The sequence below is a fragment of the Siphateles boraxobius genome, unplaced genomic scaffold (genome assembly GCF_051911475.1).
Source record: "Siphateles boraxobius isolate OS27281-9 unplaced genomic scaffold, OSU_SipBor_1 24, whole genome shotgun sequence".
NCBI lineage: Eukaryota > Metazoa > Chordata > Actinopteri > Cypriniformes > Leuciscidae > Siphateles > Siphateles boraxobius.
The window spans coordinates 11,252,826-11,280,641 of NW_027508855.1; the positions used below are offsets into that span (position 1 = coordinate 11,252,826).

General features: G+C 37.0%; 3 protein-coding genes across 5 annotated transcripts; 2 read left to right on the forward strand and 1 right to left on the reverse strand.

Annotated features, from left to right (window-relative positions):
- Positions 1-502: 502 nt before the first annotated feature.
- Positions 503-14,843, forward strand: ankle2 (ankyrin repeat and LEM domain containing 2). Of its 2 annotated transcripts, none has more exons than XM_077241462.1 (13): positions 503-802; positions 2,573-3,040; positions 3,406-3,600; positions 3,789-3,982; positions 4,459-4,647; positions 5,587-5,709; positions 5,804-5,876; positions 6,871-7,040; positions 7,165-7,271; positions 7,853-8,043; positions 8,460-9,306; positions 11,370-11,501; positions 12,316-14,843. In XM_077241462.1, exons 2-13 carry the CDS (start codon positions 2,593-2,595, stop codon positions 12,563-12,565), a joined length of 2,919 nt encoding a protein of 972 aa, XP_077097577.1. In that variant the 5' UTR covers positions 503-802; positions 2,573-2,592; the 3' UTR covers positions 12,566-14,843. The 2 variants fall into 2 exon arrangements, with proteins under 2 accessions (XP_077097577.1, XP_077097576.1); XM_077241461.1 differs by lacking the exon at positions 503-802 and adding an exon at positions 1,402-1,559.
- A 423-nt stretch (positions 14,844-15,266) lies between these two features.
- On the reverse strand, positions 15,267-20,950 carry pgam5 (PGAM family member 5, serine/threonine protein phosphatase, mitochondrial). Of its 2 annotated transcripts, none has more exons than XM_077241463.1 (6): positions 20,423-20,950; positions 18,909-19,081; positions 18,681-18,806; positions 17,922-18,010; positions 17,426-17,559; positions 15,267-16,108 (listed from the first exon to the last, which is right to left on the reverse strand). In XM_077241463.1, exons 1-6 carry the CDS (start codon positions 20,620-20,622, stop codon positions 15,958-15,960), a joined length of 873 nt encoding a protein of 290 aa, XP_077097578.1. In that variant the 5' UTR covers positions 20,623-20,950; the 3' UTR covers positions 15,267-15,957. The 2 variants fall into 2 exon arrangements, with proteins under 2 accessions (XP_077097578.1, XP_077097579.1); XM_077241464.1 differs by having other exon boundaries at positions 17,426-17,556; positions 20,423-20,938.
- Positions 20,951-21,657: 707 nt separating this feature from the next.
- Positions 21,658-27,480, forward strand: poli (polymerase (DNA directed) iota). The gene is made up of 10 exons (XM_077241465.1): positions 21,658-21,848; positions 22,035-22,157; positions 22,411-22,575; positions 23,233-23,376; positions 23,607-23,840; positions 23,916-24,094; positions 24,938-25,029; positions 25,126-25,259; positions 25,380-25,582; positions 26,359-27,480. The coding sequence occupies exons 1-10, from the start codon at positions 21,779-21,781 to the stop codon at positions 27,169-27,171; spliced, it is 2,157 nt and encodes a 718-aa protein (XP_077097580.1). The 5' UTR covers positions 21,658-21,778; the 3' UTR covers positions 27,172-27,480.
- Positions 27,481-27,816: the final 336 nt, after the last annotated feature.

Here is a 27,816-nt window from a genome sequence, read left to right on the forward strand (position 1 = left end):
TATTATAACAGACATAATTTATAAATTGTCAGTAACTGCCTAATGTTGCTTGAAGACATTTTGTATGATTTTAATCGTTAAAATGCAATATCTACAGATATCTTGGGATAATGTTTTAAATACTGACTTGCTATTCTTCGTATTATTGTTGCAGTATAGCTATGCATTGTAGAGTCTGGAAACATTTTATTATTAACTTAGATGTATTATTTCCGCCACGGAATAAAATAACAATAAAAAACGTAATTGCGGCTTTTTTACCTCACAATTTTGACTGTTTCTTTTTAAATTGAGTTTATCACAATTAACGGTGGAAAAGGTCAGAATTGCGTAATATATTTCGCATTAGTTTATATGTGACAATTCTGACTTTTTTTCAGAATTGCGAGATATAAATTCGTTATCTTTTTATATTTGTATTCCGTTGCGGAAAAAGGTTCCATTATGTTAGTATAAAAATTACACGAGGTAGACACGTGGGAGCGCTGCCTAAACCAATTCAAATACAAGCAAAGATACAACGAGCGAGCGAGAGAGATTTCCGGGAGGCATATTTTTTTCTGCTCAGGCGTTAACTTGAAACAACTAGCGTGATTTCCGAGATCCCCGTATTTTCAGTTGTGCATGTTTATTATAGCTCTTCTTGAATAGACCATTATCGAGCGCGACATATTTGTTCCTGTTCTGCCACAATAAGTGACAATATTAGGCATGGCTATATGGAAACTAAGCATGTAAGGAGCTCTTGGTGTGCAGCCCATCTCCACTCGCAGCCTTCATATATGTGCAGACAGAAGCAGAGGTAATATTTATATTCTTATATATGAGTTTTTAATCACTCACTTCTACAGCTTATCTCCCTTTTTGTCTTTATTATTAGTTAAGTCCAACGTTAAATATCACGTGAAGATATTTATAATCGCTATATTGTGGGATGTCATTGTCAGAGTGTTGACTTTTAATATGTGATTATTACTGATGAGGGAAGTCTGACTCTCTGAATCGGTTCTTTTGAACAGTTCGTATCAATCAAGTCTGTCATTCCTTTACGTAATGATGGAATTTAAGACATCCCGGCGTCGCATATTACATGTTATTGTTGATAAATTTGTAAAGAATAAAATACAAAATAAAAATGGCAAAATATTTGTGTAACTGATTCAGGGTAATCAAAAACATTTTGTGTTTATCTTTCTTACATTTCTGCAAATACTTCGCATGGACATATTGTGTAGAGAAATATAAATGCGTATCTTTATTCGTATCTTTTATAGCCCAAAATTACTTGAACGAATAATTCAGATCGGTTTTGTGAACCGGTTTATTGGATTCTTTGCAAAGATCCGACTCACAACCGGCGTTTGAAACGCATGAACCCTGGCCGGCGTACTGAGCAGGCGCAGGCTGTACCACACGCATGCGCAAACCGAGCTGTAAACAATGCGACCCTTCCAGAGCGTCCGCTTGATTCACACTCATATATACGTTTAAGAAATCACACATGCAAGTTTGCGCTTTCACATCACGCACGGAAGGAATCACTGTTCAGCTGATAGATGGTAAGTGTTGCAAATATCACGGGTGCTATTTTCATCATCCATGTTGTGATCTGTCATCTCCATTAATCATGATCATCTAATATACAGACAAAAACTACAATGGAATGGGTGGTAGTTTGGGCGTGACACCTCGGTTTCAACAAACTTTTTATGTTGCAGACGCATTGCCTCACAGGGGATGAGATTTAGAGGCGGTTAGTTCCAACGTGACCGGTGACACGATTTGAGCAGCTGAACCTCATGTCGCTCGTTTTTGATGTTTAACAATGTAAAATGAGCTTTATGCTTGTCATTTTAACCGCCGCGATGACGCACAATGACGTCATGCCGCGTTTCATAAATGTGAAAGAAGTAATACATTTCAACAGTGTCATATGTCATATTGGGAGAACTTTGTTTTCGGTGTTGTTTTGAAAAAATCATGGACGTTGCGTTGTCTATACATATCTAATAAAGTAAGGGAAGTGTGTCTTCTTAATTGCTACTTGGAGTTTAACCAAAAATGTATATTTGAAAATGTTTATATAAGAAATAGACACAAATGTTTTTTTGTGGTGCTTCTAGTGAAACTGTACTTCATATTTGATGGATTTTCCTTTTGTAAAATTGTTTTAGTTGTTTTGTTTATTTACCAAAATGTGCTTTTTGGTTTCACAGTGCTGTTTTAAATATTCATTTGATTTCTAAAACGTCCTGCACACACACACACAAAAAAGAATTTCTTTTTGAAAAAAAGAAGAGTATATCATTATTAGATATCATTATTAGTCTTTTAGTGCTCCTTACCAAATTTCACATTCAATATAGTCATCAAAAGCCCATTTTTATTGCCTCTGACAAAGATTTCAAGCAATATATCCAAGCTATTTCATCTTCAAAGAACTCCAAACTCATAGCTCTCAAGGCGGTACACCTGTGTTGCCTTTATAGTTTACTTGCTTAACTGATGCAATGTATTTTGATGCTCATGCCCATTTATTTTTGTAACCCCAAATGTGTTTCTTTATGATCAGGTAGCCAAAGTAGCAGAAGCATGGACGCGGTCCTGAGCAGGTTGAAGGGTCTCACTGCTGACGAGTTGAGGGAGGAGATCATTAAAGCCAACTTGAAGTGTGGCCCCATCACTGCCACGACAAGAGCCATATTTGAGCGCAAGCTCGCCAGGACTCTAGTGGAGAAGGCTGGACTTACTGAGCCTGATGGCAGCAGTGGGAACAGTGCCTCGTTGGAAGGCTCTGGGAGTGTAGTGGCAGCCAGTGCCACATCAGAAACCCCAGATCCGGTCATAGGCGAGGATGGAGATTTTGGGTACGGCATGGGCCTCAATCCACCTGAGGAGGAAGCTCTGAGTGGAATGGTGTGCCCCGGTAATGTGGAGAATTCACAGTTGGAGACACAGACACCCTCTAAAACTGCACAGGTGTCACCCACCTTCTTCTATGGGGTGTGTCCATTGTGGGAGGATGTACTGGCTAGGAATGGTAAGCAGTTTTACCTTTACTTCCCTATGAGCAATGTTCCTTGTATTCTTTGAGGAATAGAAAGTTAAAAATAACAGCATTCATTTGAAATAGAATGTATTGTTACATGATTAATGTCTTTACTGTCACTTTTGATTAATACATTTAATGCATCCTTGATGAATTAAAGTGTTTGTAGCTTCTTAAAAGTTAAGAAGGTTCTTTTGAACCATTGTGTACGTTTTGTTAAAGTCAGCATCGAGTTCTTTGTACCCTCTGTAATTAGTTATTAGCACTAATACTGTTGAGTTGTTAGTACAATAGTCTTTTACATTAAACCTGTTATGTTGGTCTAAGACTGATTTTCTTTTCATCTGCCTCTGTAGAGAGAGCCCATGTGTACACGGACAAGAAAGAGGCTTTGCAGGCCGTTAAAATGATGAAGGGGGCTCGGTTTAAAGCTTTCTCCAATCGTGAGGATGCTGAGAAGTTTGCCAAAGGCATATGTGACTACTACCCTTCGCCTAGTAAAAGCAATCTCTGTGTTTCTCCCGTCAAACCTGGCTTGGTGTTTAACAAAGGTTAGAACCTCTCCATTATTTCAGATGTAATTCCCATTTGAAAAATCTTTTTATTTTATTTATACATTGAATTAGTTTCATCCATGTTTCAAAATGTATATTTTAAATTTTATAATATAGTAAAATGTTGTACAGAATTATGATATGTAACCTTTATGTGTGTGTTTGTGTGAAATTCCCCAAACCAGACCACCCATCTATGATGGAGGCAGACACAATCAACAGGGAGAAGGCAAACAGTTTTAAAAGTCCTCGGACACAAGATTTGACGGCCAAGCTAAGGAAGGCCGTGGAGAAGGGAGACGAGATTGCCTTTACTGAGCTGGTCTGGAGCAACCCTCGTTACCTCATCGGGTCTGGGGACAACCCAACTGTAGTCCAGGTGAGCACTTTTGTACTATGATCTGTTTGTATGGAGTTGTTTTGGCTCTTTACCACTTTATACGGTGGGGTATTGGCTTATTTGCAAAGTTCAAAGTCTCTTTTCAAACTGGTCTTGTATCTTCATATTAAGTTATTTATTTCAACAGCTATATACTTTTGAGGTCAACATGAAATCAAAATAGGCAATATTTTTTTTTTTTCATGGAACATTGCAGTATTTATTATGAATGTTTTATTAGTGCACTGCACATTTTTTTAAATATTTTTTTTTATATTCATATGCCCTTAAAAATTTTAATCAAAATAACTTCCCCTCCCTCTGGCAATGAGATCTCTTCTCTTTGGAGAATGTATTACCGCAACTTCCGTTTCATGTTGACTTTATCCATGTTCTTCTTTGTATTCACAACAGTTTATTTAAAGTCTCTGAATGTTGTTCTTTGAAATGTTTCTCTACTGTAAATGTGACTGCAGGAGGGCTGCAGGTATAACGTGATGCATGTGGCTGGGAAGGAGAACCAGCCAGGCATTGTTCAGATCCTGTTGGACACTCTGGAGAACCCAGATTTCATGCGTCTCATGTACCCAGATGACCAGGAGAGCATGCTGCAGAAACGCATCCGTTATATCGTCGACCTGTACCTCAATACGCCAGATAAAGCTGTAAGTGTTACTTCTTAATCTGTCTTTATTATTTAACTGTTCAAACATAATATTGTAACATGAGAGTTGAGGTAGCAGCTTCTGCATTCATGTGCTATTTTTTTTGCTGGTTAACTTTCAAGGCAGCTTCCTAACTATAGCAGTGTGTATATAGTAGTGTAATAGTGACTGAAATGGGCATCATCTCCATTAATGGTCACTCACACAGTCATTACCTTAAAATTAATACAATTGGTGTGTTTATGCAATGTCAGAATTGCCATAATTGCGACATTCCAACTGGTAAAAAACTGCAGAAACACTGAAAATGGTACTAGTTTCAGCAGTCAAATGTAGTTAAGTAATCTCGTAATTTCTTTTTAAAAATTCCAGTAATTGACTTATTAATCTGAAAATAAACAAGACATACAAAACAGTTTGATGTATCTAGCAAAGAGTTGCATAACGTATGTCTAATGTCATACTAAATAAACTTTATTTTTTAAAGTCTATCAAAAATGCATTTGCATAACAACTGTTACTTGTTGTATAAATTACATGATACATTTAATATTGTTTCCATAGAAACGCATAATTCTGAGTCTGAGGATGTGAACAGCTCAGAGTAGAACATCTGGGTTATTATTATCTGGTAATCACGTGAACATACTCTGATAAGCACAAAAATATTGTGTAAAATTTGTTCCTACAGGCATTTGTCGTTTCTGAATAAAATATTTTAAAATCCATAAAAAAATCCATCTTGGATTAAAAACTTCACAATACATTGTGGTATTGCCTTGTGGACAATTCATTCAGTGATGCCTAAGAATTTGACAAAGACGATATCTTAAAAGCCAACATTTTGATGCCAATGTTTTATGACATATGATATGTAATGCGCTGTCTAGGTAGCTGACCTGGGAGAGCCAACTGAATGCTGTATCCTGTGTTTTATAGGGGTTTGAGACTCCTCTCCACTTTGCGTGTAAATTTGGCTGTCCAGAGGTAGTGAACATACTCTGTTCTCATCCAGACATTGACAAGAACTGCAAGAACAAATACAACCAGAAACCTTCTGAGGTACGGCAACGCTGATACGATAGCTTTCATGCTGAGGATTTCATAATTTATCAAAGCTTATTTATCAGTCATCCATTGTATTTCCTTAATTTAGGTCATTTGTGAAAGAATGAAAGAAAAGGGTAAAGTTCAGGAGGTCAAACAGAAGATAAAGGAATATTTAGAAGGTAAGCCGATGGTAAATACCAGGGGTATTCAATTAAAGAGGTCTGCTCTCTATATTTCCTTCCCAGCGGAGGATAATACTTTTTTGGAACAGTTAAACATTTCCATCGAGCAGCCGTAGTACTTTGTAAAAGAAAAAAATCCTAAACATTCAAAATAGTCGTCAAAGATGAGAATCTTTGCGAGAGCTAAAGCATTGATGTCTATTTCTCCTAAATAAATATGAATAGATCAGGCTATTATTATTATTATAAAATATTTATAATTTGCTCAAAGTTATACTAAAAACAAACAACGTTCATAATCGAATAATCAAAACTCTCATGAGCACAAAACAAAGTTAACTAGTAATTTCAAAGTTTTTTTTTTTGTCTGCCCTTTCCACCTCTAAATAATTTTCCAAATTATAACATTGTTTATCATGAAATGCTCTCACTATGCTGCTTAATAATGTTAAATGTATGGAAAAAAAACAAAACGTCTGAAGGCGTCACAAAGCTGGTTTAGTTAAACGGTCAAGTCATCTGTATGACAGATAAAAATAATTGCATTCGTTGCTTTCATGTTTTCTGCAGCGTTTCAGCAAAAGTATCTATTTTGCTGCTCACCGTGTTTCCGCTACTGTTGCTAAAATAACCGTGTCGTATGCAGCTCATAATGTGGCACCTTAGATTTTAAGCGAGAGAGAGAAGCAACGCACACAGTGGAAAGGGCTTGAATTAAGTGTGCTACATTTTTTTAGAGGATGTAAATATATGTAAACGACCAAAAGCACGTGTGGTGTGAACCGCTTCGATGTTTTGACGGGCTGTTCACTTTAATCTGTGGAAACGGTAAAATGGCGCAATTATGTCCGGATGGAACCAAGCCGGGCTCAGGAACCCCGGTCTGCCGTTTGAATACCGCTGGTATACACTTGTGTATTAATACATTTTAAAAATGTTCATTAGTTGCATTCCATATTCTAACACCTGATTGGTTTCTGATTGGCTACAGATCGATTATACATCCCCTTATTGAGAGCCACTGATAATTCCTCCCAGCCTGTTATTGGTGCACCTTGGTCCCCTGAGCCAATGGAAAACCTGTCACCACGGTTACCCAGAAGCCCAAAGGATCCAGTTATGGCAGTCAGAGCCTTTGCTGGGCCTTTAAGTCCATCTAAAGTAAGTGTTTTTTTTTTTTTTTGTAGAGTATATTAGTTTTGTGCTGTCAGACTCAACAGGTGTTAGTCATGTGTTATGACCTTATCAAATTTTTCTATAAATGAAAACCATTGTGTTGTGATAGGCGGATGAGTTCAGACGGGCGTGGAAGACTCCTCCCAGAGAACGGGCACACCATTTCCACAACATCTTAAAGTCTGACCCAGACCGTGGGGCAGAAAGAGTTGGCAGGTCAGTGCTAACTAAGATATAATGGCGCTTTTCCCGTGCACGGCTCGGCTCGGTTTGCTTTTCCACTGCAGTTTAGTGCCGCTCCTCGGCTACCAACGAGAGGAACATCTGCACCTTCTCTACTGACCAATCACCATGATTCAGCCATTTCTTTTTTCAAGTTTTTTTAATTTTTTCAAGCAAGTTGTTTAATAAAAATTGTGCGAACAAATAATACTGCACTGTCTGTTGCTGACTATTTAAATCTAGCGGGTTTGGTGTCTCGTGTTGCAAATCCAATGATGCTGGTGGTGACGATTCTCTTTGACCAATCAGTGATCTGTAGTGTTTTCACATCACATTTTAGTATCGGTACGGTATGCTTGGAACCTCAACAGAGGTGGTACCATTTAAACCGAGCCGTACCATGCAGTGGAAAAGCGCCAAAGTGATCTGCACCAAACCGTATCATACAGTGGAAAAGCGCAGTAATTGAAGGAAGCTAGACATTACTTGTACATCACAGACGTTCATTTTATGTTCTTTAGGCATTAATAGAGAACTGAGCATTGATTAGATATTGGTGTCCTGTCTGTGAGCAGAGATCTGGCCCATGAGCTCGGTCATCCCTGGGCAGAGTACTGGGATTTCCTGGACAGTTTTGTGGACCTGCAGTCATATGACGGCCTAAAAGTGCTTGAAGAATACCTCAGTAAAAAGGACTTCAGGGAACGCGCTCATGAGGAGACTGGAGAGAATGAAACCAGCAACAGGTTTAAAACCCCATCTCCTGGTAAGACCACTGACTCTTAACATACCTGCAGACTTTTGGCAGATTTGCTGTTCTGATTACAATAGGCCATTCACCTGATTCATGCAAATCTGAGGAGTTTTTATTTGGTGAGGGGTTATGTGAATTGACTGTTTTCACAAAAGTTTTGATGGCATTTTCCAGCCTATGGTGTACTTCGCTCTGCTTTCAAACACTGTAGTTGTAGCTGAGGCCTAGAAGAGATCGGTTTTATGTATAAATATACATACACAAAGTTTTAAGTTTTCTATATGTAAATTGTGACTGGCTAGCATGTAAAATGATTTTATTGATGTGTATATGTGAGCAGTTATATTTTGGGGACTGGGGAAAACTTTTGGATTTCAAAGACCAAGGGAAATCCTTCAGTCCATGAAATGTCCTCTTTGAAATTTCAGGCAAACTGAAGAAGTTCTGCAACTCTATCTCTGTGGGGGCATTTCTGGATGAGGGTGATGATATCAGCCTGGAGGAGATCAAGAACAGGCAGAATGCTGCACTCACCAGTATTTCTTCTGTGTGCTCCAAAGATGGCCTGAAGGGGGCGGTAGGGGGCCTTGAATTTCACATCCTACCAGTTTCCCACAGCGCTGACCTCATAGAGGCAGCGGCAGAGCAAGATTTACTGCTCTCTGAGAAATCCTTGATCTCAAGCAGTAAAAATGGCCTGTGCGAACAGGGCCCCGGGGACAGGACACCAAACGGGGACAATATGTCCCCTCGCATCTGCAGTTCCTCAAATTCCTGCATGCTGTCACCAATCTCAAACCTAATGGCTGAGTTTGAGAGGATGTCTCTGTTGGATGAGCCAGAGAGGACAAACAGGGAGAGAAGAAGGAGTGGCGGGAAACGCCACAGAGACGCCCAGGCCACAGAGCTTGCCTCCGGACTGGGCCGCCTCTCACTGTCATCAGAAGATGACTCTGTGTTTGAGAAAGACAGGACGTCTGTGTTACGAGCAGCTGAGGAGGATGGAGTGGAGCAAAGAAATGAAGTTGATGGGAGGTCCAGTGCAAGTTCAGATGAATTCTTTCTGGCCAGTGAGAGGTTAGAACTTCTGAACCAACAGACTATAGAGACCTCAGGGGGTGAGCGCACAATATGTGCCAGATCAAAGTCCTGGGATCATGGGGGGAGAGACCTCAGCTCCTCAGGGTCTTCTAGCTCTTACAGATCACTTGACAGCTCTCAGGACTTCATACTGCGGACCCCTCCCAGAGTGACGAAAAGACTCTTCATTGAAGGGTGAGAGGAGCCCTGATCACTTTGATATTTCCAGCTGTATCAGAGAATTTCTAAATTGTGATTTCTAGACTAGAAAAATAGTGGAATGAAATATTAAGACTCTTGTAGTACACTTCAGGGGTGGTTCCAGGCCCTTTTTAGGGGGGTCTCAGCCCCCCTAAAACTATAATCGACTATCTGAACGATTGGGCCAATGCTGCTTCCACTAGAAGGTTTATAATTTTCACGTTTTTAAGGCTTGTCAGTTTAACCATTCAAATGATTTTAAAAGCGCGAAAGAGAAAAACGCGCTGTGATAGATCGTTGCATACACCTGAAGCGCACACACAGACCGTGAGTACCGAATTCAGTTCTCTTTCGCGTCTTGAGCAAATACACACAAAATTATGTAAAGATGCAAGTCTTGATAAGTATACACATAAACCTAGTCGGTTATGACTTAAGTGAGCATAAACAGTTCAGATAATTATTGGATGCGTTTTAATATAAGATTCGTGCGTTAGGTCTTAAAGTGACAGCAGCCTCATATACCTTCTGTTTCTCCCAAAATGTTAAAGACCCCCTGTGGTGAAATCACATTTTTAATGTTTTTTATATACCTATTTGGTGTTTTTAATATGCTTTAAAGCAAACCATGTGCAAAATCATCAGTCAACACCATCAGTTTTACCCAAAAACTCACCCTCAAGCCATCCTAGGTGTATATGACTTTCTTCTTTCAGCCAATCACAATCTGAATCATATAAGAAAAAATATCCTGGCTCTTCCAAGTTTTAGAGTGAATGGTACCTAAGGCCAGAGACACACTGGCAGCGTGGCGTAAGCGTCTCAGCTGCGTGGCGTGTCCGTTTTTATTTCGGCTCGTATGTTAACAGGTTAGAGCTTGCACACTACCTGCGTGACACGCGCGTCTCAGGCGCGGCATGAGCCGCGCGGAAAACGCGTGCATGCTAGAAATAGAACCGACGCCTATTTTTCACGCGACACGCAAGCGTGTTGGAAGCGTTTCCAGGCAAAATAGAATAGGAAAAGATGTTTAACTGTTATTTTGTACACAAATACATATTAATAAATTACATTTTTGACAAATTTAGATATAAATATAGGCCTAATTTAAAAATAAATAAATAAATAGGCCTAATTATCAATTTTCAAATATTGCACCTGTCAATACAGAACGACATATTCTGTAGTCTAATTTGCTGTCAATACTGCTGTTCTGACAGTGTCTTTATCAGTAGGCTTTATATTTATGCTTAACACAAAGTATAGGGCTTGCACAACTCTCTCCCATATATGTCGAACAAGGGTGATGCGTGTCAGCAGCGCCGCGTCAGACACGCTTCTGATGTGCAAAGACACAGAAAACGCGACGCAGCCGCCACGCAGCTTACACGCAACAGAAACGCCACGCTCACGCCACGCAGCCAGTGTGTCTCCGGCCTTAGATTTTGAAGCCCAAAAAAAGCACATCCAGCTTTCATAAAAGTAATCCATACGACTCCAGGGTGTTAATGAAGGCCTTTTGAAGCGAAGCGATCTGTTTTTGTTAGAAAAATATTCATATTTATAGCTTTATAAACCATAATCACTGGCTTCCGGTAACAACCGTACGTGAGTGACCTCTGACCCGATGCATGATGTATTGATGAACGTGGAAGCGCAGAGGATAGAGCAAAACAAAAGAGTGTTCACGGATTAGAAGTCTAAAATGAGAAGTTTTGAAGAGAAATGTCAGAGGAGCTTGAGTTTGTTGCCCAGCCCTGTTTGTTGGTACCGTAAGAGAAGTTACAAAAATTGAAACCCTTGTATAAAATTTAGATTGAGCTCTTGTGGTTGTCATATTTTCTGAAGGTAAAAAAACTCCTTGACTCACTATTTGTTATAAAAGAAATGGGGGCAAAAATCCTTTTAGGTCCTATTTTGTACCATGTGTGAAAATTCCCATACACTTCTCTAGTTATGCTCCATTCAAATATATTCTAGGAGCTAGAATCTGTCTACAATGAATGAAAAATTCAAGTTTTTGGCTTCAAACATTCCCTCTCTCTTTCCTTTTTCAGTGATTCACCCAGCAACTTGGACAGAGAGGTTTTGTCAGCTTTAGGAGTAACAGATGTTGACCCTCTGAAGTATCCCAGCATTCACAAATGGAAGAGCACAATTCAGGCATTCTCCCACTTAGAAATGCAAAGGTATGTATGTGTGGCTCACTAGTGAAAGTTGTGTACTTGTTCAACCAAAAATGAAAAGTCTGTCATTTACTCACCCTTAAGTTGTTCCAAAACTGTATGAATGTCTTTCTTCTGCAGAACACAAAAGAAGATATTTTATAGAATGTTGGTAACCAAACAGTTGATGGGCCACATTGACTTCCATAGTATTTTTCTTTCAATACTATGGAAGTCAATGGGGCCCATCAACTGTTTGGTCACCCACATTTTTTAAAATTTCTTCTTTTTTTCAGCAGAAGAAATAAATTCATACAGTTTGTATTACAGCAAGACAATTTTCAACATTGATAATAATAAATGTTTCTTGGGCACCAAATCAGCATATTAGAATGATTTCTGAAGGATCATGTGACACCGGAGTATTGGCTGATGATAAAAAAAAACATTTTAAATTATAAAAAAATATGAATAAATTACATTTTAAAATATATTAAAGCATTAAAACCATTATTGTATGTAGATTGTAATTTCACTTTTTTAAAAGTTTTTTTTTATATTTTGTTCAGATTAAAGTAGCTTTAGTGTGCAAAAGAGACTTATTTTTAAAAACATTAAAAAAAAAATCTTAACAAGGCCAAACTTTTGAATGAAATTTTCCTGTTTGGCTGAAAAGTCCTGTTTGGCTATTTGTGTATATATATATATATATATATATATATATATATATATATATATATATATATATATATAATTTGTGTATATATTTATTTTTAAGATCCCTTTTGAGAGTATCTTGTGACGTGTACACTTAAGAGATCTGTATTTATGTTTTCAGCTGGCAGACTTCTGCAATGCACAAGAGCCATTTCAGGGCTCACTCAGTCACCCCTGGCTCTCCAGCGAGTGGCTTGCTGTCCCCCGTGGGCCGTTTCAGCCCAGCTCGTCACATGGGCTCACCGGACGTCTGCAGCCCCGGACGCTACAGCCCAGCACACTCCAGTTACAGTCCCGCTCATTCAAACTACAGCCCTGTCAGCTACATCCAACGTATCCGACTAAAACATTTCGGCGACTCCCCCATTTAACAAACCCTCTCCATCCCGTCCCACCCCATCGCCAGTTTCTACCGATTAGTACTTGAAATAACAAAAGTAACTAAATCCAGCGTGGGCTGTTTCAGAGGATGGAACATCACAGAGGAGAACAATGTCATAACGGAAGCCATGAAATCTGCTCAAACTAGGTTCTTAGTGCAAGGCAAACCGCAGATAGGATCACGCAACAGGCCGTCCTTCAGTTCGAATGCTCCTTGGTTCATAGAACACAGCTCTAATAATAATATGCACATCTCCTGTGGGTTTTTGAGTCATCATAGGTACTTCTGTGTTTGACACTGAGTATGTTGATTTGTGACTTTTCTAACTTGGTTTTGTTTTCTGTTTTCTGTGTGTGTGTGTGTGTGTGTGTGTGTGTGTGTGTGTGTGTGTGTGTGTGTGTGTGTGTGTGTGTGTGTGTGTGCGCGCGCTTGGGAGAAACATCTGTGGATTTACAAAACTGTGTCTTTAATGGAAATGAACAATTTCCCACTTAACACGGTCATTTAAATTGGGGGAGAAATTAAACTCAGAAACACAGAGCTAAATTAAAATAATGTAGTAGTAAATTATTTAATTATTTTCGCTAGTTAACTGTCAGTAGCACAAAATGATCATTTTAATGGCAATTTAATGTTTTTTAAGGGGGGAGTTGACTGACTGCCAGAAGTTTTTTTTATTCTTTAATTGGAGAACTGCCTTACATTTCTTAAAAGAAAGACCTTCTTCTGAATCTCGAAAGCAGGTGTTTATTCGTGCATTGTTATTGCAGCCTTATGTGTTGGGAAAAAAAGTGGTTATAACGTGTGAAAAATATTCCCCTTTTTATTTTTAAGTTAAATAAATGTGATTTATCATTTATATGTACGTATTTGCTTGCACTTTTAAATTCTTTTTGGATTTTGATGCAATTCATCATGAGCATCAGATGAGACTTGGTTGAGTTTGTTGTAAAGATATGAATCTTCATAGTTTGAGCCATACTGTGTTCAAACAGTGTGCAAAGTTGGTGATTGATAATGAGTGCGGATGGCAAGTGGGTTCTATCTTGTTACATAAATGTCATAATAGCTGTAAGACTTGATTGTGAATCCAGAGTGTTGTAAGTGCACTTTAAATGTGTTCGGAAATGTTCTAAGATCATGGTCCCTCATCCCATCTTCAACGGACAATGTTTCAACATCACCACTAGATCATGTCAATGTGATTCTCTCATTGGCTTTTGAAATGGACCCATTTTGGCAGGTCTCAAACGATTCAGCCCAGTCATTTTCAAATCAAAGCTACATGTGCAAAAGCAGAAAAGCTCCAGTTAGAGTTTTATGTGATGAATATCTCAAGGAAATTAGTTCAGAACATCCTCTGTGGTACTTTCAGATCATGTGATCTATTTCTTCGGTGCTCATCGTTCTCAGTGTAGTGCTGGCCTGTTGATCATTGCTTTGTAAAGCTTTAGTGCCTTTGGTTATGATCTGTTTGGAAGGGCCTGTGGCTCCTCTGTGCATGACAAATGCACTGATCACATACTAGCTGAATAGACCTTTGTTTTCTCTGTTATAAAGTACAGTACAGTAGCATTGGCATATGCAGTGTCTGAATACCTCTAAAATGCGATTGTAAGAAAAGAAAAAAGGTTTACAGTTTAGTTATTGCTAGTGTTGTATCAATGCCAGCCTTACTTTTTGTTAAACGATGCTTTGTAGTGCCAACACTGGTGAATTGAAAATGAGTTGCAATTTATTGTTGAGAATTTAATTATTTTTGTTGTCCTGGCCTTTTACGTTGCATGCATTTCTAGTCCTATTTTATGACAGTATACGATAAAGGAAAGTATTTGATGTTCTATTGACGAACGATAAATAAAGTGCAGTCTTGTAACTACTGACTTTCTCTGACTAGAAGAAAAAGCAAGCTTTATGGAAACTAATACATTTATATTCCATTTCGGTGCATTACACATACCAATGTATTCACATTACTATTATATTTGGTAGTACACTACTTTTCAAAAGTTTGGGGTCGGTAAGATTTTTTAAATGTTCTTGAAGTGTCTTATGCTCACCGAGTCTGCATTTATTTGTTAAAAATACAGTAAAAACAGTAATATGTGAAATACAATTTATAATCTTTTTGAATATATTTGAAACTTTATTCCTGTGTCGGATTTTTTTGGCGTCATTATTTGAGTCTTCAATGTCACATGATCCTTCAGAAATCATTCTGATATGCTGATTCAATAAAAATGTCTGATTATTATCAATGTCAAAAACAGTACTGCTGCTTAATATTTTTGTAAAAACAGACTTTTTTGGAATTCCTTGAAGAAATCTTTTGTAACATAAATATATTTAATGTGACTTTTGATCAATTTATACAACCTTGCTGAAAAAAACAACTTTTGAACCACAGTGTATCTTATGAAAATAGACAAATGTCTGCATAATATTTATCCCAGAAATAAACGGGTATCTTTTGCATAAATAACAAAAAAAAATTCTGAGCATGTCCTAGGATTATTTTTAGTATTTAATGTAATTAGTATTGGTTTACTGTATGGAAATAAAAATGTGAAAATTGTGTATGGTTCCAAAATAGGCTTAATGTCCCTAATCATACAGATCATTTATTAAGCATCACAATTTTATTTCGAACTGAAAGATGACTTTTTTCAATGCATGACACAAACACTGAATGACAACTCAATGAAAAACTTTTACTGTCAGTTTTCTTTGTGTACAAACAATCATCAAACATTAATACGGAGTCATCCTCAGTGGCAAGATTCACACATTTTAGCAAATTCCCACCTTGCCTCTAAAACAATCATAAACGTAACCACGTAAACAGTGCAAACGGACACCACCTGCCTCAACAAGGCATGCAGAGTTTGCAAGATGCTCCGGTAAAAAGACACCTCATTATAAACGTAAAAAAAGTACACTTGATGGTTACTTCCACCTTTCCATCACAGCTATTAATCAGACAAAGCATGGCACAGGAGTGTCTAATTGGAGAAATATCAATAATCCTTAGCTTGTCTGTTTTAAAAAATACAAAATTAGTACACTCAAGACACTTAAGGAGAACAGATCACCACGGCAACAGATTGTAGAGTTGCAAAGGACATTTTTCACAGCAATGTTCTCCTAAACTGCAGCCATGTATGATTATTGTTAAACACGCTATACGAGGTGCTGAATTTGAAATCACGTTCCGTATTGTGGAATTTTTGGAATCGAAAATGGCATATTCATATTTCAGACGGCGTTCAGCAGAACATTTACGGAAATGTTTAGACCCTTTGAAACTCTTAACATCTGTCCATCTCAGTTATCCTTCAGTTCTCGGCTGTAATGAGGCCATGCTGGTCTAGCTTGAGAACGTCAAGTCCGGGTGAGTTTATCTGGAGGCATGAAGCCGGAGTCTCCCAGCGACCGGAGACCCACTCGGCCACTGGGACGAATCGTCAGCCAGGTGATGCTGCCGTTGTTCAGGCCCATCCTCAGCCAGCCCTCGGGAGGAAACTGCAGAGCCCTGGAACAAACACATGCTTTTAACAGACACTTTATTTGAAACAGTGTAAACCATGACCTCAGCATTTAACTGACAATGCAAGTCTATTGATCGATCAGATTATATGTGAAAATGATTTAAATTGTAATTAAATTATTTACAGAAAGCGATCAAAGAATGCTCTCTTTATAATTTCTAGAGCTGTCAATCACAGCGTGAGTTAATTAGTGAGTTCTTGTCTCCTGTCAAAACTCCCGTCATAATCAATGATTCTTTAGTCTTATTTACATTGTGTTGGCATTGTTAGTTATGATCAAAATATTCGTGAGAGTGCAGAAATCGAGTTGAAATCATTATTTCACATGCAAAGGTGTTAGCCAATCATAGCAGTGGGCTTTGCATTGAAGACTCACAGCAGACATAAAGCGTTCAAATGGCTTTTATTTACTAAATTATGACAATTTATGATTTAAAAATCCTACTACCATCATACTATGCAGATGCTTGTGTCTGAGCGGTTTCTTACTGTCCAAACTCTCTGAGATATTATGGTCTCTAGATATGGCTTAAGTTCATTGAATGTAAGTCTATGGGCTTTTTTCATATGTTAAACTTTAACACTGTTCACAACATTTAACAACATTCTTAAACACTGTTAAAGGTTAAGTGTTAGAGGGATGAACAACAGCAATCGTGATGTTTGACTAAGCAAGAATCAATGATAAAAGGTTGCAAAGCTTTTTATGAATTCCACATATTCAATATGAAAACCCATTTCTGGCACATAAGGAAAGAAAAAAAAATCATGCTTTGGTAAATCATTATGACATAAAAAGAAGAATTTATGATATACTAGTCATAATTATGAGATCAAATGTAAAAAATAATCTAGTGCTGTCAAATCAATTAATCACATCTGACGTTGATGTTTTTGGTTTATATGTGTGTGTATATATAATGCATATGTACATTACACATATATATATATTATATATATATACATTATATATATATAATTATGAGTTAAAAATTCATATATATATATATGTGAATTTATGAATTTTTAACTCATAATTTTCACTTTGTCATGACTTTTGATCTTAAACCTTTTGTCTCATTATGGCAAGTACCTCATAAATCTGACTTTTATGATCTACCAAAGCATTCTTTTTTTTCTTATGTGGCAGAAATGGGCTTCCACAAAACTTCTGCAACCACAATAACAATACAAAGTGATCAGAGCATACTTACGATTTAACTTTTTTTAAAGGACAGGCTATTTCAAGAGGACAAAAAGAAGAATAAAAAGACTGGACTGAGTAGCAAGCGAACACAAACCTGCACACAAAATAGCGGATGACATTAGCATGACAGACGATAATCTCGAAGCTGTCCTCCTTCTGCTTGGCGTCAGCTCGGTGGATGTACCGGCGGAACGCTGCCTCGATCCGTGCGCCGTCCTCGTGGTACTGCTGAAACCAGCACAAGAGTTTCACAACCATCCATGTGAGGACAGGAAGGACTCCACGGCGCACCCACGACAAAACCAAACTCAGCATTCCTCATCAAACAACAACATTTCAGACATCAGGCTTTAGGATGACCAGCAGAAAAATACTAAAGAAACAAAATGTGCGTTTGATGTTTGGTGACGGGATTTGAGATGGTTTCATTGTGGGTTTTGTGCGCCAGCAGTAACATAAGCGGTGTGTTCTGTTATGAGCTGAGTCATCAACAGAAACTCGACACACAAAGACATAGACTTAAACTTAGACTTCAAATGAGTGATTATGCCTTCAGATGGGCTAAGTAAGACTTTGTGTATTGCACTGACCGCTGCCTCTGGTTTCCAGTGACTGACAGGTGGGACGGGCTCTATGGGCGCACCCTCTCGCAGTAAATCACAGCTTTCAAGCTCCACACCTAAAACATAAGTGAAACAAATAACCATTCTGAATCTCTACAATGGCAGCACTTTACAACATGAAATATCAATTAATAATATTTAATTAGCACACATTACAGGAATGGTTCAAGCTAAAATTTGCAGATCGAAATTGGTAGGTCAGTTCTAGGGAATGGCGATGTTAAACTGGTATAATTTTAACAACTGGTATAGATTTTGGATTATCACCTCTATCGCAGTTATGTTCATGTGACATTGCAGTGTTGTATTGTCATGAAAGTTTATTCTTTTTATGCATTTTTAGGCTTACCCGTTTAAATTTTAAACCGTTTAAGCACAATAAGACGCGAAAGACAATTAATTTGCTATCCGCACGCTCTTCTGACAGACATTTACACCTGAAGAGACTGAAGAGAGTGCTGTCACACAGCACATAAGTATTGAATTGAGTAATTTTTCCCTTTTTTTTTAGCCTAAACAGACAAATACATACAAAAGTTTTGTTGAAATGTCAGTCTTGGTAAAAGAATTCATATAATATAGAAAATAAATGAATTTCATCTGAAACATTGGCATTGTAACAACCTTAATTGTCTGCATAAGTATGCATACATCCCGGCCATTTTGCCTTGTATGATTTATCCTATCGTAATTTGATCAGAATATGACTGTAGAATGAGACTGTACCTGGCAGGTATTTGCTGATGATGTTGGCTGTCTCTGTTGCTCTGGTCATGGAGGAGTGGATGATCACATCGTACTTCAATCCAAGCGCTGCTAATCTCTGTCCTGTAAACTCAGCCTGTTCACGTCCTGCAGCCAAAACAGGAAGCAACAATTTTTTGGCCTAATGTAACTTCTAATGGATTAGATTCGGCATTTCTATCATTTTAATGTGTGCTGAGGGATCAGTACCTAAAGGCGTCAAGACCCTCTCTTTATCTCCATCCCCCTTGAGGTTGTACTGAGAGTGTCGGATGAGGCATATGTAGCGTGTGGCCTTGGGTTTGTTGTTCTCCCCATCTGGATTTCCGCTGTCACCAGCACTCTCCTTTCTCTTCCCGTTCACCATAGAGGAGGGCTCACGTCTGAAAGCGTCAAAACACAAATTAGGCCCACTGAACTCAATTTAGTAAGCAATGACATTGGTGGTTACTGCAGTAAATACATACACTACACTACAGCAATGTATAGTTGAGTTATACTGGGAGAAACCTGACAGTTAATTAGACACTCTTTAGAGACTGTGCAATTGGTTTAAAGACATTTAAACACTCAGTATTTCAAACAGACCCATTTTTATTATTGAGTGAGTTCTGAGAAATACTGTTTAATCTGTTTTTTTCTCATGAACATTTTCATAGAATGTGTGCACATGATATCTATTATGATTATGAAGCTTGAGGGTCAATGTGACCCACATATTTCACAAAGGCACAGACCCGAAATAAAGGCATTTTATTAAAAGATTTTATTACAGCACCGACAGACATCGACCGAAGCCAACAGACATGTTCGTTTTGTAGGATCAGTCAGTGTGTATTTTGCCACTGGTCAGACCTTGTTTTCTCCGACTGAACATGATCCATTGAATTTTGTCAGGTTGTGGGATGTCTGAGAAGGGACGTCCTGTAATCTGGTGATTGTCTGCGTTTTGGTGCAGTGTAAATTAGCCATAAGTGTATTTTAATTTACATTTATGCATTTGGCAGAAGATTTTAAACATACACTGTATTCAAGGTGTGATTTTTTTTATCAGTTAAAAATACCTACAGTACTGTTTATAATATTCACAATTTAACACAAAGTGTGAGTAGTGTTGATGTATTTTTCATCGTTTCCCTTATTTTTTATTAATTTTACTAAATCCAGTTAGGGTCAATTTGATCCCCACCATAAAACTTATCCCTATATTTTGAAAAAAATACAAGGGTATATCTGAGATTGAAAACACAAGTTGGCAGACACTTTCTGACAAATTAACTTATAAGAAAGCACATTAGGCAAGTAGAGACTACTAGTGACAATTAACCAAGGGTACGTTTCCCAAAGCCAACTATGGTCTCAGAGCATAACGTTAGTGTTCAATGGAACTTGCAACCATAGTTGGCTAATTATGCTTTTGGGAAACGCTCCCTAGGTCTGACTACAACTTCCTGAGCCAATAAGATCAGTGACAACATTTCAATCAGTGCCAAATGTACTTAAAGACCTGGGATCAAAGCCAAGGGATTTAAGATCAAACTTTAAACTGGGTGACCAATTAATTATTACCAGTGATCCAGGCATTTTAACGTTAAGATACCTAAGGCTGCCCCATAACGCTAACTGGCAATATAACGTTAATATTCCTCCAGAATCCTGGGAATAGAATGTAAATACAATAGTAACGTCAATAAATCGGAAATAAATAACCCTCTATTTCTTACTTGTCCCAATTATAATCCCATCCGTTCGCTGTGGGCCATGCTGAAGAAGGCTGAGCTGCGTGCACGGCAGCCAGAGTCTTTCTGAATCGGCATCGCTCTCCGAAGTACCCGTGATTATCTGCCGCGACCGCCGCGCACACCAGCACCGCAGATCCACCGGCGAATCCGCACGCAAGACTGACCGCTTTCCGAAACGACATGACTCAAAAGACAGGACAGGAATCAATGCAGAGTAACTAGCGGCTGCTCTTCTGCGGTATGACCATAGACTGTAAAAAAATATGACGCACCACTCCGCTGAGGGAGTGTCACTGTTTCCTCCGTTCTCACAACCTAAAGCAAAATAATTGACAGTCACTTAGACCCTGCCATCACAAATATGTATTTTTTCCCTAAACCATGAGTAAGAGTGTATTTGTACTGCACAAATAAATGGTCTAGTGATATAAACTTAACTTCCAAAAGCAGTCACGACTTTATTTTTGAAAAAAGTGACTAAACGGCACATCCATTTTCAAAATAAAAGCCTCCAAAATACAAAGTAACGTTAGCAGTTTACGTTATGTCAGTTTTATTGTTCAATAAATTATTATTCAATAAAGAGATTATTTGAAATAAATAAATAAATACATTTTAATATTTTAAAGTTTTAAATACACTTAAATACCAATGGTATTTTATTCAATTAATTCTACGTTTTAAAACATATTGAACTGAATACTTGTTTATTTTATGATTTATATAATCTTTCTGTGTCACTTTATATAATTCCTTTTAAGAAAAAAAATCTCTCTACAAAAGGTAATGCCTACATTAACACTCTCTAATAAAAAGAAATTATGATTTATATTTTGTGTGATATTATATATTTCTATTATGAGTTTGTATAGAATTGTATATTATTATTATTATTATTATTATTATTATTATTATTTATTGGATGATTATCGTAACAGTTGAAACAGTTCCAAATATGTTTAAATATTAATTTATATAATTAATATATAATATTCAAATATTCAATTAATACGTTTTCAAAACACATTGGATTAATTTAATTACATATTTATATTATGATTTATTTGATTTCTGTTTTGCACTCAATAGATAGCAATACATATGCCACATTAATACCACTGGTTTACTGTCCAATTAAACGAAATAATTATTTATATTTTGTATAATGTATTGTGTATGTTGCTCCAGACCTATAGGTGGCAGTAAAATGTCAGCAAATGTGGGTTTATGTTTTGATATTGGTGGCGACATGTTTTGCTGTTGTTGATTAAAAGTGTTGTTCTACTTCGTTTGTGCGTATCATATACCCTCATATCTGTCTCTTGCGTTATAGTAAAGATGGACACGGATGAGGAGGGAGACAATAATGACTTCGATCGCAGCTTAGAGTCAGACATGCTGGAGACAGGTGGGTTCATAGCTGGACAACTATGTGAACTTCAGTATGAATATTATGGACATTATTTACTCACGCACACATATTTGCTTAGTCTAAATGCACAGCATATGACTCTCATGACAGCTTTAGTTTGCTATAAAGACTTTAATTTGAATAGACTGCGTCTGACTGTCCTTATGTGATTTATCATTTCAGAAGGAAGTATCACTAATAGAGTTACTTCCATATCTCAAAAAGTGATTCTGCATTTTGACCTGGACTGCTTCTATGCACAAGTTGAGATGATCCGAAATCCAGCTCTCCGAACCAAACCTCTTGGTAAAACACCAGAGTATAAACTTTAAAACACATCACTAAATATACAACAAATATGTCTCGGTACAGTTACTGAGATAATACAGACCAAAAAAAACACATGAATAGTTCTGCAAAACAAATGCAATCATAAATATACAAATGTGCACAGTCAAGTAAGTAAACTGACTACAAATTCATCAAAATACTCAAATTTCTTTCCTATCCTTCTGATGTAATACCATACTTGCCTCTGTCTACATCTTTGGTCTCTTAGGCATACAGCAGAAATACATTATTGTGACATGTAACTATGTGGCGAGAGAACAAGGCGTGACCAAGCTGATGTCAGTGACTGATGCAGTGGAGAAATGCCCACAGCTGGTGCTAGTGAAAGGAGAAGATCTCACCAATTACAGAGAGATATCCTACAAAGTCACTGGTCAGATCATACTTTTTTTTTCTTTACATATTTTATTATGCGTTTGTTAAGTGTATATATTTGTATATTAAATATATGTATTATATATAATTATTAATAACAATGAATATACTATACTATAATTAGTTATATATATATATATATATATATATATATATATATATATATATATATATATTGCATATTCTATATACTACAATTCAAAAGTTTGGGGTCGGCATGTTTTTTTTTACAGAAATAAATACTTTTATTCAGCAAGGACCCACTAAATTGTTAAAAAATTACAGTAAATACATTTATAATGTAACAAAAGATTTCTATTTCATTGATAATAAGAAAGGTTTCTTAAGCACCAAATCAGCATATTAAAATCATTTCTGAAGGATCATGTGACACTGAAGACTGGAGAAATGATGCTAAAATCCTGCTTTTCCATCACAGGAACAAATTATATTTTAAAATAGAAAGCAGTTCTTTCAAATCATAATAATATTTCACAATATTACTGTTTTTTTTACTGTAGTTTTGATTAAATACTGTAAATGCTACGTTGGTGAGCAAAATAAAATTCTGTCAAAAAGCATTAAAAAAAATACATTTTGAACTGAAGTGTATATTTGGATAATGCTAAACTTTTCAATGATTTGTCTGCCCAAGACTTGCTGATGTCATACTGCCCCCTAGTGGAGAGGCTGGGCTTTGATGAAAACTACATGGACGTTACAGAAATGGTGGAGAGAAGACTGAAGGAGACCCGTATTTCAGATCTCTCCTTCAGTGGACACATATATAAACATGAATGTGAGTCGTAGCGCCACTTCAAGATAGTACCAACGGTTTTAAAAACAGTGGTTGTAGGGTACTGGTTACAAACCTAGACTAGTAATTCAAAGTTTGCTGTTTCAGACCCCATAAGTGGCAGTTAACAAATTGGAAGAATTCAGCGTACCGTTTTTCTTGTTGTTTTTCATGTTCAATGGGAGAATTGCTAGAGATTTCCAGTCATTATAAATCATCATGCTCATCTTCAGGTGTGGCAGTTGATGAGGAGAACGCCCGACTGGCTGTAGGCTCTGTGATAGCAGCCGAGATGAGACAAGCCATCTTCAGCATGCTGGGACTAACAGGCTGTGCTGGCATCGCTAGCAACAAACTCTTGGCCAAGCTGGTGTCCGGCACCTTTAAACCCAACCAGCAAACCACCCTCCTGCCGTACAACACTGCTGAGCTCATGAGCAGCCTTACAGGACTTATCAGAGTGCCTGGTAAGATGACACATAAACTCACCCATCTCATTCCATATACTGTTTATATTCTGTAAACATTGGCTGTGTTTACAGGGATTGGTTACAAGACACGTGAGAAGCTAAAGGCTCTGGGTCTGGTCAGTGTGAGAGATCTACAGTTATTTCCTCTGCCTGACCTGGTGAAGGAGTTTGGTGAAGTGACCGCTAAAAGAATTCAAAAGCTCGCCTGTGGCATTGATGAGTCTCCAGTCACATCTGCAGGTCCTCCTCAGGTATGCTCCATTATTATTATAGATCCTTCAGGCGTAGTCTTGATCGTGCAATTTTTTCTTCTGAGGGTGTTATCGGTTCTTTGTTTATGAATTACATTACATTTTACATCGTTTAGGCATAAACTTTATCCTCAGTTTATTATACAAGAGCCAACAATACCATAATGCCAGTGTCAAGAGTAAGCTAGAGTGATAAAGAATCTTTATCACTCTACCTTACTCAACAAATATTGTACATTTACTTTGTAGAAACATAACTGTTTTTGAAAGAAGTCTATTATGCTGCACTTATGTGACTAAAAATACAGTTGAAACAATCTCAAAATGACTGTTTTCTATTTTAATATTTTTTTAAATGTAATTTATTCCTTCGATGTCAAAGCTGAAATTTCAGAATCATTACTCCAGTCGTCAGTGTCACATGATCCTTCAGTAATCACCCTAATGTGATGATTTGCTGATCAAGAAAAAGTTTTTATTATCATGAGTTTTGAAAACAGTTGTGCTGCTTAATTTTTGTGTGGAAACTGTGATACATTTCTTTCAGGATTCTTGAATGAATAAAAATGTCAAAATAACAGCATATTTTTGAAATAACATGTTTTGTAACATTATCAATATAAATGTCTTTACTGTGTCTTTTGCTTAATTTAATGCATCCACGGTGAATAAAAGTATTAATTTCTTTAAAGAAAATCTTACCTATGAACGATAGTGTATACAGTATATCCAAATATTTGTGAAGCATATCAATTTTTAATTTTTACAAGCTCTGATTCCCAAACAATGCAAGAATGATGCTGCACGAAAGATAAAATCTGTCAAATAAATTATATATTTCAGTCTCTCAGCGATGAGGACTCGTTCAAGAAAATTTCAACACTAGAGGAAGTTGTGAAAAAAACTGAGGAACTACTCACCAGCCTGACTGAGAGGTGAAAACTATATTTTACAATATCAGAGTAAAGTAAAACACAATAGACTTTTGTAGGCATGTCTGTTGTTTGTTTCCCTGTTTAAATGATCTGTAGGATGCAGAAAGACGGCAGGCAGCCACACACATTCAGACTAACGATTCGACGATACACGGTCACTAATCGCTGGTTCAGTCGAGAGAGCCGACAGTGTCCGATACCCAACCACACCGGGCTCAAGATCACATGCGGTACAGTTCTGCTCTTTTGCATGCTTTAACTGTATAATGCCTTTACGGTATGTACACAAATTATTGAGAGATGATTGTGCTGTGCTGTTGTTATTCATATTCACCTTTTCTTTATCTTAGGAAACAGTGAGGCTGTGCCCCAGTTACTGTCATTGTCAGTGAAGCTCTTTCATAAAATGGTGGACACACGTGACCCGTTCCATCTGACCCTGCTGAATGTGTGTTTTAGTAACCTGCATGTTAAAAGCTCCAGCAAGAGCTCCATCGCCTCTTTCTTCACACAGAAATCTCCTACAACAACACAAATGACATCTCAACGGCAGGTCAGTACATGTGATTGTCCTCATTTTAGAGTTATTAGTTCTGATAAAACATAATAAATATCTGCTTTTTTAACTATAAAATACAACAAAAACTCAGCCTGTCTTCATTTTCAACCAAACTTATGCTAAGGCTTTCTGTTTTTCCAAAGCCATCTCTGAACTTAACTTTGATAAAAGCTTATTAGGGACTATTTTTTAATAATTCTGTTCACCTTTTATTTTATTTATATTTATATAAAATAAAAGATTTCGTATAAGATTGTTTTAATGTTTTTGAAGTTTTTTTATGCTCACCAATGCTTGCATTTTATTTGAAAAATACTGTAAAAAAAACATAATATTGTGAAATAATATAACAATTTAAAATAACTGTTGTCTTATTTTAATATATTTTAAAATATTATTTAACTCTGTGGTGCATTTTCAGCTGCCATTACTCCAGTCTTCAAAGTCACATGATCCTTCGGAAATCATTCTAATATTCTGATTTGGTGCTTATTATTATCGATATTAAAAAGTTGTTGTACTTCTAAATCATTTTATTTTTTGTGAAAGAACAGCATTTATTTGAAATGAAATAGTTTTCTAACATTTTAATCTTTACTGTCACTTTAGATTAATTGAATAGCTTACCTCAAACGTATGAACAGTAGTGTATTTATATATAGGGCTTGCTAACTGCAGTTATGTATTAAACTTTTTATATGCTGATTTAAGTCATTAATAACTTGAAAAAACCAAAAGTTAACAGAAACTGTCTTTTGAATTGTCACTAGGTGGAAACTGATCTCTGTGAGTCTGTAGCAAATTCCCAGTTTACTCAGGCAGATGTTTTACATAAAGAAGATAAAACATGGAACAGAATTAAACCAATAGAACACATGTTGATATCTCCAGCCCAAGAATCACAAACACAGCCAAATTCAATCAACCCAATATCTCCCATGCAGCCTGTTTATGAGCACTCAAGAGTTACAAACATGAACATTAGAGAGTCTTGTATGAGCAACGTTCCAGAGGAGACGACGTGTTCCAAGCTGCCTCCAGGTGTCGATCCGGAAGTATTCAAACTCCTTCCTGAGCACATTCAGAGGGAGCTGATTACCAGTTTTCAAAATAATGACTCTGCAGAGCTCATTTACGGATCTGCTGACACATCTTTTGAAGACGATGCAGCGGATCATTCCACGTTGACTTTTAAACAACCAAGGACACCTGAACGCTGTCAGTCAGCACTGAATTATCGCAGAAATTCTACTTCTCATAACCATGAACTCGACAAGACCTTGTCATCTGCTCAGTCCACAATGGAATTACATTCTGGGCTCATCAAAGACACGGAAAGTCATGATATCCCACCCACCACTCAGGCACCTCAATCAGATATCCCTGCAAATGTGGACCCTCATGTATTCTCACAACTTCCTGCTGATGTGCAAAGGGAGTTGCTGATAGAGTGGAAACAGCAGAAACCGGTCCTCAAAATCCCATCCAAACACTCGCATAAAACCTCCAATACCAAAGACAAGAAGAACGCTGCTAAAGGCAACCAGTGTAACAACATAATGAAATACTTTAAACCCAACTGAGGACAGAAACACTTAAGTGTCTGTTTTTAAAATCTGATAAAATCTGAATCTGTTTATAAATGTTAAAAATTACTATGTAAACCATATCTTTGTAATCAGTAGTACAGAAATATGTAAATTCTGTAATGATTTACTTGCCCTCATGTCAAACCTGCATGATTCACTCCCAGGGGATGCTGGGAAACAAGGTCCCCCTGGTTTTGAACAATTAGGGTGAGTAAATCATTACATCATTTACATTTTTCTGTGAAATATTACTTTAAGGATATATGTTTTATTTTGTTAATAAACCACTTGCCTTTAAATAACCATTTTGATGAAGTCTTATACACAAGAGCTGAACAGTTTGTTTTCATTTAAAATAAACTTATAATAATAGAGTTTTGTAATATAAAAATACTGTACTGTTCAAAAGTTTGGGGTCGGTAATGTGGTTTTTTTAAAGAAGTATGCTTACAAAGTCTGCATTTATTTGATCACAAATACAGTAAAACAATAATATTAAGTATTATTTAAAGTACTATTTAAAATAGTTGTTTTTTTAAGGCCTGGTTTCACAGAAAGGACTTATTTTAAGTTAAATCAGGACATTTAAGTAGCTTTTATAAACGTGCCTTAGAAAAACATTACTGGTGTGCATCTTGA

What these genes read in the sequence shown, in the direction of transcription:
- ankle2 (XM_077241461.1), top strand. Translation starts at nt 1,502, where the DNA reads ATGCAAGTTTGCGCTTTCACATCACGCACGGAAGGAATCACTGTTCAG. An exon ending in TCAATACGCCAGATAAAGCT is followed by an intron (nt 4,648 to 5,586) that starts GTAAGTGTTACT and finishes TGTGTTTTATAG; the next exon opens with GGGTTTGAGACTCCTCTCCA. An exon ending in TCCCACTTAGAAATGCAAAG is followed by an intron (nt 11,502 to 12,315) that starts GTATGTATGTGT and finishes TTATGTTTTCAG; the next exon opens with CTGGCAGACTTCTGCAATGC.
- poli (XM_077241465.1), top strand. Translation starts at nt 21,779, where the DNA reads ATGGACACGGATGAGGAGGGAGACAATAATGACTTCGATCGCAGCTTA. An exon ending in GTCAGACATGCTGGAGACAG is followed by an intron (nt 21,849 to 22,034) that starts GTGGGTTCATAG and finishes TTATCATTTCAG; the next exon opens with AAGGAAGTATCACTAATAGA. An exon ending in AGGACTTATCAGAGTGCCTG is followed by an intron (nt 23,841 to 23,915) that starts GTAAGATGACAC and finishes CTGTGTTTACAG; the next exon opens with GGATTGGTTACAAGACACGT.
- pgam5 (XM_077241463.1), bottom strand. Translation starts at nt 20,622, where the DNA reads ATGTCGTTTCGGAAAGCGGTCAGTCTTGCGTGCGGATTCGCCGGTGGA. An exon ending in GAGGGTCTTGACGCCTTTAG is followed by an intron (nt 18,807 to 18,908) that starts GTACTGATCCCT and finishes TTTTGGCTGCAG; the next exon opens with GACGTGAACAGGCTGAGTTT. An exon ending in ATCCGCTATTTTGTGTGCAG is followed by an intron (nt 16,109 to 17,425) that starts GTTTGTGTTCGC and finishes TGTTTGTTCCAG; the next exon opens with GGCTCTGCAGTTTCCTCCCG.